The following is a 13,977-nucleotide window of genomic DNA, read 5'->3' as shown; positions in this document are numbered from 1 at the left end:
CGCGGCGCCCCCCAGAGCCTCCCCAGCCGTGCGCTCCCCTTCGGACTTCAGCCTGGGGCAGGGAGCGGCGGGCGGCGCGGTGGGGCGCTCGCGAGTGACGGGGGCGGGTTTCGGAGAGGAGCCGAAGCGCGCCACACGGCTCCTGCGCCGATAGCATCAGCGCGTGTCAGGTGGTTGGTGCGGGCGAGAGTGCGCGCGCGCGGGAGGGCGAGAGGGCGCGCTCCCAGAAACTTTGTGCCTGCGGGTGCGCCTCGGGCGGGCTCTTCGGCTCCGAGCGAGGCAGGTGGGCGGCCGGGGCGGAGGGGCCCAGCGGGCGGCGGCGACGGCGGTGGCGGCGATGCGCCGCGCTCCGCCGAGGCCGTCCCGGCGCGCTAGGTGAGGTGGCCGCGGGAGCGCCGGCCGTGGCCATGGGCACCCTGGGCAAGGCGAGAGAGGCCCCGCGGTGAGTAGGGGTCCGGGCCCTCGGCGGCGCCAGCTTCCTTTTTTGGGGCGGGCGGCCCCCTGAGCCCTCTCGGGGAGGGGGTGGGAAGTGGGAGGACGACGAGGGCGCCTCCTTCTACGGGAAGTTGCTGACCCGAGGTGCGAGCGGCGGCAGGCCGGGGGCTCGGCTCAAGTTCGGGCGGAGCGGCGCGCGGGGCAAGTGGGGCAGGGAGCCTCCCCCGGCTCCCAGGCGTCCGGCTCCTGGGTCTCTCGCTTGCGGACTTTACGCTAAATCCGCACCTGCTACGCGCGCGGGGCACGGGGCTCGGGCAGCGCCACCTGGCGGCCTCCTCCGGCTCCCAGCGGACCCCGGGCAGGGCCCGGAAAGGCCGGCGGCAGCCCCCCTAAACACACAGCTTTCTGGGTGGAAACTGTACCCCCCCTCCCCCCAACTGCGACTCAAGAGAGATGTCTTATGAGGATCTTGAAGATGAAGGAAGGGTGATAGTGCAGAATCTTTTGGCAGGAGAAAGCGGCCTGGAGGGGCCAGGCAACTTGGAGCGTGTCCCCCTAGAGCAGGGAGGGCCTGGCCGAAGCATACGAGTGGTGCTCTGCCCAGCTCCCTCCACGTGGACTCCGGTGTGACTGCGCTGTGCCCAGCCCGCACAGACAGGCCCGGGAGCGGCAGGAAGGGTTAACCTGCTGGACTTTATGCAGCCAAAGGCTCTTGGCCCTCTCTGCACTCCCGCTACGGGGGGGGGGGGGGGGGGGGGGGGGGGGGCCCGGGGGTGGGGGGGGGCCCGTGGGGGGGGTGGGGGGGGGGGGGGGGGTGGGCCTTGGTAAATTACATTGCGTCTGTACCGTAGGGGTTGAGGGAGAGGACAGGACTGGAAAGAACCCTCACCAGAAGCCAATTAAAGCCACCTTCCACTGCAGAGAAAGTTGGGGAAATCTGTGTTCTCTTTCCCCCATTTCGTCCCTTCCTCGTCTTGGCTAGATTTCATAAAAAGTTCAACCCGAAATTGTGTGTGCCCTCCAGGGAGGCACCTGTGCCTGGAGAGGATTTGACCTGAACCATTTAGGAGTTCTGACAGCCTTCTGTGGCAAACCCCACTGGGCCTTGGCCGCTCCTAGTCCCAGAAAACACTTTCAAGTTTATCTGTTTCTCTTTCGGCCTTTGTTGTTGTTGTTGTTGTTGTTTTTGTTTTTTAATTTACATGGGAACATTTGGCTACAGTCCTTTAAAAATATGCTTTTGGAGATTTAGACTATTCTTTCTGTGGATTGTTTGATTCCCTTAGATATGCCTGTAATGGAACATTTTATGCATCCTTACCTACAGCCATTTCACCAGAAGAGAGTGGGGTTTGCAGGTTTGACAGGAAGCAGCTGGTCAGGAGACTGCCAGCAAAAAGAGCAGAGTTTCCTAGTTTATGGCGCAGATAACGCCATTTTCCCAGACCTCTCGGGTTGCAGTTTGGTTTTTAGTAGCCTCTCTTCTCTGTCGTGTCTTGGGCCCGGAGCCTCTGAGTCTGTCTGGCCTCAATACTCCCAGACTAGGTCTCTCACTTTCCCTTCCCCCCACCCTGAATACTCCCTTCACGCTCCTTCTTTCTGCTTGAATCTCCCCTGGTCCCTCTTATGTTCTGGTAAATGCATCTACCTCTGAGAATTACTTTGGGAACCAAAGTGGTTTCCTCTCCTGCTGACATTAGGAGACGTGACTAGAATTAGAGCCAGGGGCAGTTTTCAGAGTCCTTGGTGGTGGTCGATACCACCGACTGAGAGACAAAATGGAATTTTCCCTGGATCCAACAGTTGAGAGACTAGAGTTAATACCTGGGAGCCCCAGGGGCAAAAGCCGGATGTGGAGACCCAGCCTCCAGTAGCAGTTGCCTCCTCTTGGGGGGCTGAGAAGTAATGGGGGTGGCCTAAGAGAAAAGGACTCCTCTTGAGAAGGACTCTATGTCATCTTTCCCCGCTTTGCCTTGGGTGGAGGTCTTCATGGTGAACAGGCAGCAGTGAAGGCAGAAGCTGACCATTTCCTTTGGACACTCAGCTCCAGGTTTAGAGAGTTGTCAGTACTTTCAGGAAGGGAAGGGAGCCTGACTGCGGAGCAAGGCCTAGGGGCACAGGAGGCCTGGCTTCTACCAGCTTCTGCACCAGCAGACAGTGGCACTGGCTTTCGGAGCCTGGACTTCCCCATATAGAAATGACTATGAAGAGTTTGCCTAGCTCTGGTGTCTGAGGACTGTTCCAGAGGCCTGCAGGAAGAATAAGACCTGAGATTCAGCCTTTAGGGTAGCAGCATTGCTTTTGGAGGATTTTTTTTTTTTGTCTTGAATTTTCCAGTCCTTCTGTGACCGTCTGCTTGCAGATTCTTGTGTAGCGAAGGGCACATGGTTCCAAGCACAGTAATATTTATTAAATAAAACCAGAGAGGCCCCAGGTACAAAGCCCAGATGTAGCACGGGTGAGTTGTACAACCTTGACTATGTCCTTTAGCGGCTTTGAGAATCAATTTCAACTTCATGAAATGGAGATAAGATCTTTCTGGGGTATCAGCTTTGAAAACCATTTAAATCCCCAGTACAGTGCTTGCCATATCATAAGTACTCAATTGATTATGTTCATTATTTTCTCTTGTTTTCAGATACTGATCTGATCCTGGGGTTATCACAGGGCCTAGATAAAAATCAGTAATGGTCAGACACTTGATCAGATCCGGTAGCACCAACTTGATCTTTCAGGAATCACTTCCTTGGGTTAGTATATTCTCAGCCAGTAGCTGAAGCAATTTCCGTGGCCTCACCCCAGGTCAAAAGCAGAGTCCAGTGGCCACTGCTAGGCAGCGTCCTGGAGCTAGTTTGAAACAGAGCTCAAAGGTCATGGTCTTCCTTCCACTAGTCTGGCTGTGGACGGAGAGTGGCCCAGAGTTTAGTACACGATCTCTTAGCTGGATTCCCAAAATCCGCATGTGCCCCAGCATTTTATTTTGATCTGAGTGTTTCGGCTCCTTCTGGATGAGATTCGGTCTTCTTGGAGCTGCTCCCCACACCACCTGGAACTGGTTCTCTCCTCTAAGAACATCACACTTCTCAGGCTTGACACCCACAGGACACTTAAGATTTATAGGGTTGTCTTTTCACGGACTAGTCTGATTCTCCAACTAGATTTTTGAATTAAGGAACTCCTCGTTCACCTTAATACGACAACAGCAACAACTAGCATAATGAGTACGTTTTCCAGTTTACAGAGACCCCTCCCGGAGGCTCTCCCACTGTGGTCCCCTGCCCCCCTGGCCTATCACAGTGTCTCACTTATAGAATAAGCACTTATTAGTTGATGCCATTATGTGTTTATCAAAATATAGAGTGAGTAGGTGAAGTTCTGGATCTGAGGTACATATTTTTTTGTCTCCTCTTTGTTAGTAAACTGAAATAACCAAAACCACAGAATTAATTATATGTTTGAAGAAGTTACTAGCAACAACACCCATCACTATTAAACTTGAAAAGATTATAGATATGTATCTGCGAGTGTGTCTAAATGGGAAGGAAAGTAAAATGCTTAGTTAACTTTCATATATCCTTTTTCAAACAACTTGACATGTACTCATGAGGTCATGACCAAAGATAAAGCTAAGTGAGAGTGGGTTAGGGTACCCTGTTGGACTCCTAAGCCATTTCCAGATCCAGACTTCTCCTTTTACATTCAGTTCTGGAGTAAAGTTTCTTTTTGGTGTGTGGTTTTTTTTTTTGTCTTTTTTTTTTTTTTTTTTTTAATCAGTAAGGACTTAATAGAATATTTAGTGGTAAGAAATGACTCAATGATTGCCTATATTATCAGCAATGAAAAACAGAACCTTAAATCCAAGATTTGTAAGAAAGGCAGGATTAGCTTCAAATCTAACCACCACCACCATAATCCTCTGCAGGTGGGTCCTTAGTCTTTGACTTCTCCCCTAAAGGCCAGAGGTATTTCTGGGGGTCCCTGGCCTGTCTGCAGCATCTCTGGTATTTCTAAAGTTGAATTAATTTAGCCGAAGACGAGACCGAATTAAGCAATTCTTCAGAACCTAGTCAGCGGGACTCCCCACTAAAATCAATTATGGCTAGGCGCAAAGGATTGTCAAGACGGTCTCGCCTCAGCATCTCTTCTTTGGGAGCTGCAACCAGCAGGCCAAAGCAGTTGCAGCCCGCTACGAAGACCCGTTGCAGCCCTGAAATCTCACCTCCTTACTCACTGGGGAGTTATCTCTTTAACAGCCAACCAGTCCATGGGGTGCTTTTGCTAAGTGGGAGGGGTATGTCTTCTATCAGCCCAGCTCTCAGGATTAATTGTCTTATCTCGACTCCTTTCCTGTCCTATCTGCCTTCAGTTCTCGGAGCTGCCGGTTAGTCTGTCCCCCGGCTACTCGGCTTGCTCTCACTGCCTCCTCTTTTTCCCCAGGAAACCTTCTCATGGCTGCAGAGCTGCCACAAAAGCCCGACTAGAGGCGAAGCCAGCCGGCAGCCCCGTCCCCTCCCATCCCATCCCGGCCCAGATCACCCAGTTCCGAATGATGGTGTCTCTGGGACATTTAGCCAAAGGAGCCAGCTTGGACGAGCTCATCGACAGCTGCATTCAGTCATTCGGTGAGTTGGCTAACTGCCCACATGCATAAAAATCTCTGTATTACTTTGTCCTTCCCTAAAAAGTTGCTTTGTAGAAGAGCAACCTAGATTGTATTTGGGCTTTAAAAATATCTTTTGAGCCTTTGAAATGGTGGAGACCGTGCGCAGTGCTGCTGGCACGTGACTGTGTGGGTGTAATAGGTCGTGATGAGAGGTGTGATTTCAAGTGAGAAAAGTTACTGAGGAGAGTTTACACTTCCATTTCTCTTAGGATGGAGGTTTTTCTCGTGATGAGAAATCTCATAAAATGCTACTGTGCCTCTGGTGCTGGGACATTTTTCTGCCCTGGTGTTCTTAGGGCGCGCAAAGCCTCGGTTCCGTGAGCAAACACGGTCAGCAAACAGAAATTTGAAAGCCTTTGGGTCATGGGGACAGTCAAGTTTCATAATTCCCCTTATAATCGGAGGGTGGTTGTGATGGGCTAGGGAAGGACAGGGTGAAGCCAGAATTGTGTGGCTGGAAGATTCTGGTCAGTAAGTATTGTGATTGAAGGTCAAGGATCTGGGGAAGAAGCAGACAGACACACACTCACTATGAATGGTCTAGAACACTGCACGCTGTCATCACCATCCTCAGCATGAAGGGTGCACCACTTTGTGTGGCTCACGAGCAATTATCTGCAAAGATGCCCATTTTAAAAAAAAATTTATAAGCACTGTCTCTTTTGGGATTGTTATTTGTGAAATAGTGATGGGAAAGTACTAAGTATGGGTTCTGCTCCAAAAGTATGCTTACAATTGATGGGAAATTCATAGATTTCCAGCATCACTGTCCCCTCTCCTTGTCCCCTTTGAGTCTGTCTCTCCCACCCTGAAGGGGACGTGGACATGTGGCTCAGCTCCCAAGTGCCTTCCCAGCCCAGGCCCTCATGGAGCCTCCTGGGGGCACAGGGGAGGTGTGACCAGATCCCAGGCAGCATGACATGGAGAGTGCACGTGGGTTAGAATTCAGAGCTAGGGGTTATTGGCTGGACATGTTGACTGCTTGGTCAGACCTTATTTATAGAATTAGGAAAGAGACAACGTTTTAGGAATACTCTTTTAGTATACTCTACTACAACATTGAGTAGTTTTGATTATTTCAACCTTGATGTAAAGCACTGCTTCTCAAATGTTCCTGCAGAATCACATGGAGGTGTTATTTTTTTAATAAATTGCTGGGGCCTACCCCCAAAGTTTCTGCTCTGGTGGGTCTGGAGCGGCACCCAAGAATTTGCTTTTCTAACAAGTTCCCAGGTGATGCTGGTATCGCTGATCCAAGAACCCACTTTGAGAAGCGCTGCTTTATTGTTGTAGAGTTTTCTTTTTTTTAAACTTGGAAAAGAGGGAACATTTTTATTATAACTGGGTTAGTCTTAAATTTTAATTAAATTTCTATTTATGCTCTAATCTTACAGTAAGGAATGACTTTGGGAGCAGGGTGAGTGGTTTTCTCTTCTTAAATAGCTTTAGAAAATACACAGGCAAGGCAGGGAGCTAGCAGTCAGGAAACTGGTGGGCACATGGCTGTGAGCAGCGTTGTTCCTCGTATACTTTACTTTCAACTCCCCAGTGGAATGAACTGCAAAGCTCCTTACAGGGTCTTGGGAGTCATAGGTCTGTCTGTTGCAGGGCACTGAACTGTTTCAGGAATAAGGATTTTTCTTCTGTCTCCATTTCGTTGTTGAGAAAATAGGGACCAGGCATGGAGAAATGGTATTTATCATGCTAACTTTCTTCCTCGTGTGCCAATTTGGCAACTGCTGGCTGAGGTCAAGGCTGTTTTCCTAACCTTCCAATAATCACGACATCAGCCTGAGAAATCCAGGACCAATTCTGAAGTCCTTCCCCGAAAGAATCAAGCCTAATCCACCCCCCACCCCACAACAAATCCTACAAGGGCACAAGATACATTGTTTTCTGGAATGTGTTAAACTGAGAAAAAAGTATCTTAACATCCAAAAGCTGTAAAAATCCCATTGAGTCCAATAGTCTTTCATCCACACTCAGGAAGCATTGATTAAGCCGCCGCCCCCCACCCCTTGCATCTGACACAGGCTGGGCAGTGCATGAGGGGAATTACAGGGACCAGACAGACCTCTGTTCCTTTATTAGAGCTTCGCAGACCTGGGGGATGCACTGTTCAGGAAAAAATAGATACATGAGGCAAGACAACGATCAGCTAAGGAATGCAGGAAGAATAAATTCTTCATACACAGAGAGTTTGAGGAAATCCACTTCATGGGTGAGGGCACCGTAGGGAGAACAGCCACTGTTCTCACAGCTCCCTGGCCATGGGACTGCAGCAGGAAAGTCTGATCTCAAGATTTCGCAGAGTACGTACTACACGGTTTCGTGCGGCAGAAATTTATATGAAATAGGTGAAAAAGAAAAGCCACAGCTTGTCTGGAGGGAGCGGGAGACGCAGAGTGATTTTTGAGTGCTGGGTCGTCCGGGCCCTGTGTAGTGGGGGAGGGGAGCGGATCTTGAACTACAGAGGTGAGCCGAGCTGGGGATGGATGGCTAGCAGCCCTTGACAAAGAACAATCCAGGGCAAAAAGCCTGCTTGTGCTTCTGCAGGTCTCCTCAGAGGTGATCTGAAAATAGTGCAGGGCCGGCCTCGTGTTTCTCTTGAACCTTATCTTACTGGTTATTTTCTCAGGTTAGTACTGAAAAGTTTTGCTGCAGCATAAAGCAAATCTAGCCTAGCTTTTTGTCCATGAGTTTAGATGCCTTCTCATTTTAAAACCAGTGAAAAGAGAGGGAAATAGTACAGAAATGAGGCAAAACTTTTGGTTTTTGGTAATCTCGCACTTAAGACTCTGGCTTTGGCTACTCCCACCAACTTGGGGGAAAAAAAGGGAAAAAAAGCCTGTTTTGAATCTAAAGAGTAATTAGTTAATTTCTTTTGCCCTGCTTTCTCAACCTCACCTTCATGCAGGTGCTTTGAGGAGGATTGGATTAGCCAGGTCTGTGCTGTCCAGTATGGTAGCCACTGGCCAGATGAGGCTATTCACATATATACTTCAGTTAATTAAATCTAAATCACATGTAAAAATGTAGTTCCTCCCAACATTTCCCAGTAAGCCTCACTAGCCATAGTTCAAGTGCTCAGTAGCCAGGAGTGGTAACTACTGCTGGACAGAGTAAATGGAAACTATTTCCATCACGGCAGAAGGTCTGCTGGACAGTGTTACATGGGGTAAATGGTTGACTTGGAGGGGAAGAGCAACAGAGAGACCTCCTGGGAACTATGGGATCTGCATTTTCCTAGCATCTCTAGATAATAGTCTGAGAACTGTCTAAGGCGTCATGAACATTTGGATCTAGCATCTTTACTGACGCCTCTCTAGTACTCTTAACCATTAATTACCACCCACACTGTTCTCAGAGGAGGGACTTGCTACAGTGTTTTAAAGGATGCCTGACCGGCACATCCAGACTAAGGGTATTCTTGAAGGTCTCCAGCGAGCCTCCCATTGTCACAGACAAGGTCACAGACCTGTGATGAGAAACTCAGAGCCTTGAGTCATAGTTCGCTGCTTCAGCCATGAGACAAGCCACTCCCACCTTCGGTAGTAATCAGAGGTCATGCTTTACCTTCTCAGCATATTATTGCTCAGTAATCTACTCTTCAGCTGAGCATAATGAGGCAAATCATCACAACCTGGTACATTTATGTCAAACATATGTGAATCACACCATCTGTTTCAGGGGTAGAAAAGACCTATGAGATCATCTGGTTTTTAATGTTTTCACTTTTTAAGAGGGCTACCAGCATTTGGGGCCAAACGGAAGTCTTCCCATGTCCAGATTCACAGAACTCTTCCCTTGCTGCCTTCTGAATGCAAGACAGCTCTGAACTGCATCAGAAAGAAAACTGCAAACATGTCTCAGAAAGGGACGCCAGCAGGGAGCCCTCCTGCTCCCAGGTGGGGTGTGGGAGGATATTCAGCGTCTTTGTCCGTACCTGTCAGTGTAAAGGGAAATGCAGCTTAGCTAATATCTTATATTTATGGAGTGTTGTTTAATTTTTCTTGGAGTTCCATATGTATTGGTTTTCTTTTAAACTCAAAACCACTCTGAAATTGACAGGTCAGGTGGTATTGTCTCCATTGGACAAATGAGAAAATAAATTGAGTCTCTGAGGATTGTGGCAATTTGCCTCATGCCCCCAGGTCTAGAGAGAAAACATGCTGCCTGTGTGTTTTTCCTCTGTCCCCACCAGCCACTTGCGACCTGAGCTGGGGTGCGCTCAGACCCTTCTCCTAGGGAGGCCTCCCTTCGTGCAGGGGACACAGAATAGGCCTGAACCCTGTACCCACATTCTGCAGGTCTGGAGTCCTCCAGGTGAGAAATTAAACTCTGTTCAATATGAGAAATATTCATTAGACCCCCTGTGTATATGTCCCCCTGAAACTCTATCGTGAACAAAGTGTTAATTAAAATCACCATACGCATTGTACTAGTGCTATACAAAGACCTCCTAAGCTAATAGGGATATTTTCTGCACCATGGAACACTTAGGTGTTGAAAGCATTTTATAGACCTCAACGTAGTAAGGGCAAAAACTGTTAAAAACCGGAGCCAAAGAAGGCAGACAAACATGTGTTGGGACCACACACAGTTTCCTCTGTGGCAAAGGGAAGGCGAGGTGTTCCTTACCATTCTGCAACTTACAGTCTGCGCACCAAAATGAGCTGCCCAGAGGCAGCAAGGACACATGACCAGAAGCCCAGGGCCATGATCTTGAGCGGCACTCCACCCAAGAACGGGCAGCTCCAAGGAACAAAGCCAAGTGTTAAGAAGGGGCTCATTAGGGAGATTCAAATTAAAACCACATTGAGATACTACCTTACACCAGTTAGAATGGCCAAAATTAGCAAGACAGGAAACAACGTGTGTTGGAGAGGATGTGGAGAAAGGAGAACCCTTTTACACTCTTGGTGGGAATGCAAGTTGGTGCAGCCACTTTGGAGAACAGTGTGGAGATTCCTCAAGGAATTAAAAATAGAGCTTCCCTATGACCCTGCAATTGCACTACTGGGTATTTACACCAAAGATACAGATGTAGTGCAAAAAGGGCCATCTGTACCCCAATGTTTATAGCAGCAATGGCCACGGTCGCCAAACTGTGGAAAGAACCAAGATGCCCTTCAACGGACTATTGGATAAGGAAGATGGGGTCCATATACACTATGGAGTATTATGCCTCCATCAGAAAGGCTGAATACCCAACTTTTGTATCAACATGGACGGGACTGGAAGAGATTATGCTGAATGAAATAAGTCAAGCAGAGAGAGTCAATTATCATATGGTTTCACTTATTTGTGGAGCATAACAAATAACATGGAGGACATGGGGAGATGGAGAGGAGAAGGGAGTTGAGGGAAATTGGAAGGGGAGGTGAACCATGAGAGACTATGGACTCTGACAAACAACCTGAGGGTTTTGAAGGGGCGGGAGGTGGGAGGTTGGGGGAACCAGATGGTGGGTATTGGGGAAGGCATGTATTGCATGGAGCACTGGGTGTGGTGCAAAAACAATGAATACTGCTACGCTGAAAAGAAATAAAAAAGAAGGGGCTCAAAGCCCTGTCTGTTGTGGATGACAGGTCCTTTGTGAGGAAGACCAGAGCTGACCCAGTAGCCTCCTCAGTGGGACCCCTAGTTGCTGGGGTGTCACTTTTGAAAATGGTCCATGGGACACCCATGTGGTAAGGCGTAGAGGCCTCAGAGAAGCTGCCAGTCATGACTGTTGTTAACCCTTTGGAGCGCATTAGCGTTCTATGACCAAGATGCTGTTGATTCCCAGGAGTGCCTCTGCTGCATCTTCGATGGGCTGGCAGCACCCAATGCCCCAGCCTGACGTGTCTGCCCTCTCTCGGGTGTGAGGTACAGTGATTGTGAGGCTCAAGAAAGGAGGAGGTGGGAGGTCCCCTTCACTCTCATCTGTTCTCTCCTCTGTGGTGGTGTCCATGGGAGCCCTCCCTCTGTGATAGAAAAATGTCAGTGCATAAGGTTGTCAATGCCTCAGGAATCCTGAGCACATTAAATCGGTGAGTCCGTCCAGAGAGATAAGGGTTACTGCTGAGAGACTGACAGACAGTAGCTGAACACTAACTGTGGGCTGTGTGGGGTGCTGGGCCTTTACCTGAGCTGGGCCCGTGAATCTTCACAGCGACCCTATGAGATGGGTATTATTTTGCTTTATTAATTACTAGGGTGTTGAAGCTTGGGGATGTTACATAGCCTGTGGAAAGTGGCCCACCTCATTAGTGGGAGAGCTGCTGGCATCTGAACTCAGGTTGGTTTATCTCTGAGGCTCTTGTTCTTTCTACTCTACTAGAGGTTCTCCAACTTGAACTTGAGCAGTAGTTGTTTGGGGCAGGGAGGGTTTCATTCAAATTCTTGAAGGTCACCTCCAGAGATGATTTTTTATTTATCGCACAGTCACTGTGGTTTGGTTTTTGTTTTTTGTTTTTTGTTTTTTTAAAGATTTTATTTATTTATTTAACAGAGAGAGAGAGATCACAAGTAGGCAGAGAGACAGGTGTAAGAAGCCTCCCTGCTGAGCAGAGAGCCCGATGTGGGTCTGGATCCCAGGACCCTGAGATCATGACCCCAGCCGAAGGCAGAGGCTTAACCCACTGAGCCACCCAGGTGCCCCAGTCACTGTGGTTTTGAGGGAGGCGACCCATGAATTGATTTGGAGAAATCTTGTTTTCTAGCACACTTGCTGGCCATTCTCAGGTGTGCAGACTCCCTTCAAAACTTCCGCCTATTAGTCGTTTGACTGTGGAAATTAACAACATGGGTGTCTGTTACAATTACACTTTTGTTCTTTGCACTCCAAGGCAGTATTCCTTGCCTTCATTTCCACCTGTCAGCCACACTCAGACCAGTTAACTGGGGTGCTTTAGGGCCTTGCTCCTTGCTGTGTGCGTGTTCCCCAGAGGTCGGAGGCCTGGAAGTAGTGGCAATGCTGGGAAGCAGGAGAGGTGCTTCATCTAAGTACTTCCCAGAAGTGCCACTTTTCTGAGGCATCTGGGTGGCTCATTCAGGTAAGCATCTGCCTTCAGCTCAGCTCATGATCCCAGGGTCCTGGGATTAAGTCCCTCATTGGGCTCCCTGCTCAGTAGGGAGCCTGCTTCTCCCTCTACCTGCAGCTGCTCCTGCTTATACTCTCTCTCTCTCTCTCTCTCTCTCTCTGACAAATAAATAATATTTTTTAAAAAGTGCCACTTTTCCAACAGATTTTTTTTTTTAAAGATTTTATTTATTCATTCGACAGAGAGAGATCACAATTAGGCAGAGAGGCAGACAGAGAGAGAGAGAGGAGGAAGCAGGCTCCCCACCAAGGAGAGAGCCCGATGCGGGGCTCGATCCCAGGACGCTGGGATCATGACCTGAGCCGAAGGCAGAGGCTTTAACTCTCTGAGCCACCCAGGCGCCCCACCAACAAATTTTTTTAAGGCCACATGTTGACATGAAGATTATTAAGTCCATGGTAGTAACACAGTAGGAAATGGTATGAAAGCAAACGCACTGTCCTCAGCGATTGTCTGAAACAGTCCTGATGGCAGAAGCCTCTGGAGGGCCCACCCCCAGGCCCTCTTCTGCCTGGAGCAGTTCCAGCTGCTGGACTGTGAGCCTTGGTCTGCAGATAGTTTGGGCTACCTCCCAGTTAGGGAAAGACCACAAGCGGGAGCAGGGCCAGCCAGCCTCACAGGCACCACAGTCGATTACGCACTGGAACAGTCCCGAAAGTCTTAACCTGCAAAAGCAATGCTGCATTTTCTGAAGTTTTTAAGCCAGTTGTTAGACACAACCTCCATTAAAAATTAAAGCATGTCAGCTTACAATTATATTAAAAATGAAGGCAAGAAGTCCCTAGACTCACCATTTCCTAATGTACGACCGCATTTTACTCTTCTCTGTGCTCTTGAGGTTTTGCCTGTTGTATCCACACAGTGTGGATGCCATGCTGGGGGGGGCCTCTGTTCACACCATGGAAATAGACAAATGCTACTCCTGATGAAACCCCCCCCCCCAACCAAGAGGCATTGTTAACCCTTTCCCAGCCCACCACCTCCTCCCAGCTGCAGAGGGTTCTTAGCAAAGTGTCTGTGGGAAGGAGAGCTGAAAACTGGAAAGGTTACTTTGTATCACCTAAGTAGGAGAAGTAATTATTTGTCATCTTTTGTCTTCTTTCCTGTAAGTATCCTATAAAACAACTTCACAAAGGAACAATTTACGTTAGAGATAAGGAAATGAAACATCCGTGAAGTTGCAAATTTGTCTTAAAGCCACAGTGGAACTTAAAAACTCAGGGAGTCTCAATCTGGAGTTGAAGCTATCTGGGTTGTTTTGTTTTGTTTTTAACTTTACATCCTCTAAAAATTCTCTGTCATTAAACTATCCCTTATTTTTGGCCAACCCAGTCTCAGTTTTGTGACCTCTGTTCTAAATGCGTTATATGCTGTCTCTCTTTCTGATTGCATCTATGTAATCATTTGCCTCCATTTCCCGCAATGTGGTAACAGGTACTACTGAGATATAAATGTATATCTCTATCCAAGCTTCTGTTGAGTATGTTTTCATAAGTTTGTTTGCTAACTGTATTTCCAACTGTGTGGACTGTTCATATCCTTTACCTATTTATCACTCACTATTTAATGTTCTTATTATTAGAGGTTTGCGAAAGCTTTTTATATGATAAAGCTATTAACTCTTTGAATGCCATTTGCTATGGACATTTCCTGCACCTCCATCCCATTTCCATTTTTTATGTCAGTTTTAGGATTTTAATGTTTAGAAATTTTACATTTTTTTGTTGTTCCTCATTTTTTAAATCTTTTCCTTTATGTACTCTAAACTTGAAAAAAAAATCCATATTACAA

General features: G+C 48.1%; 1 protein-coding gene across 3 annotated transcripts in view; it reads left to right on the top strand.

Moving 5' to 3' along the window:
* The first annotated feature begins 321 nt into the window (after positions 1-321).
* Positions 322-13,977, top strand: part of LOC111140724 (RAS guanyl releasing protein 1) — an 80,926-nt gene continuing 67,270 nt past the window's right edge. For all 3 annotated transcript variants that reach the window (XM_022492939.1, XM_022492938.1, XM_022492940.1), the window contains exons 1-2: positions 322-442; positions 4,873-5,057. In XM_022492939.1, the coding sequence (XP_022348647.1) occupies positions 408-442; positions 4,873-5,057 (220 nt within the window). In that variant the 5' untranslated portion in view covers positions 322-407. The remainder of the gene's footprint in view (positions 443-4,872; positions 5,058-13,977) is intronic.

The sequence above is a fragment of the Enhydra lutris genome, unplaced genomic scaffold (genome assembly GCF_002288905.1).
Source record: "Enhydra lutris kenyoni isolate GAN:26980312 unplaced genomic scaffold, ASM228890v2 scaffoldscaffold4, whole genome shotgun sequence".
NCBI lineage: Eukaryota > Metazoa > Chordata > Mammalia > Carnivora > Mustelidae > Enhydra > Enhydra lutris.
This window is presented reverse-complemented; position numbering and strand designations above follow the sequence as displayed.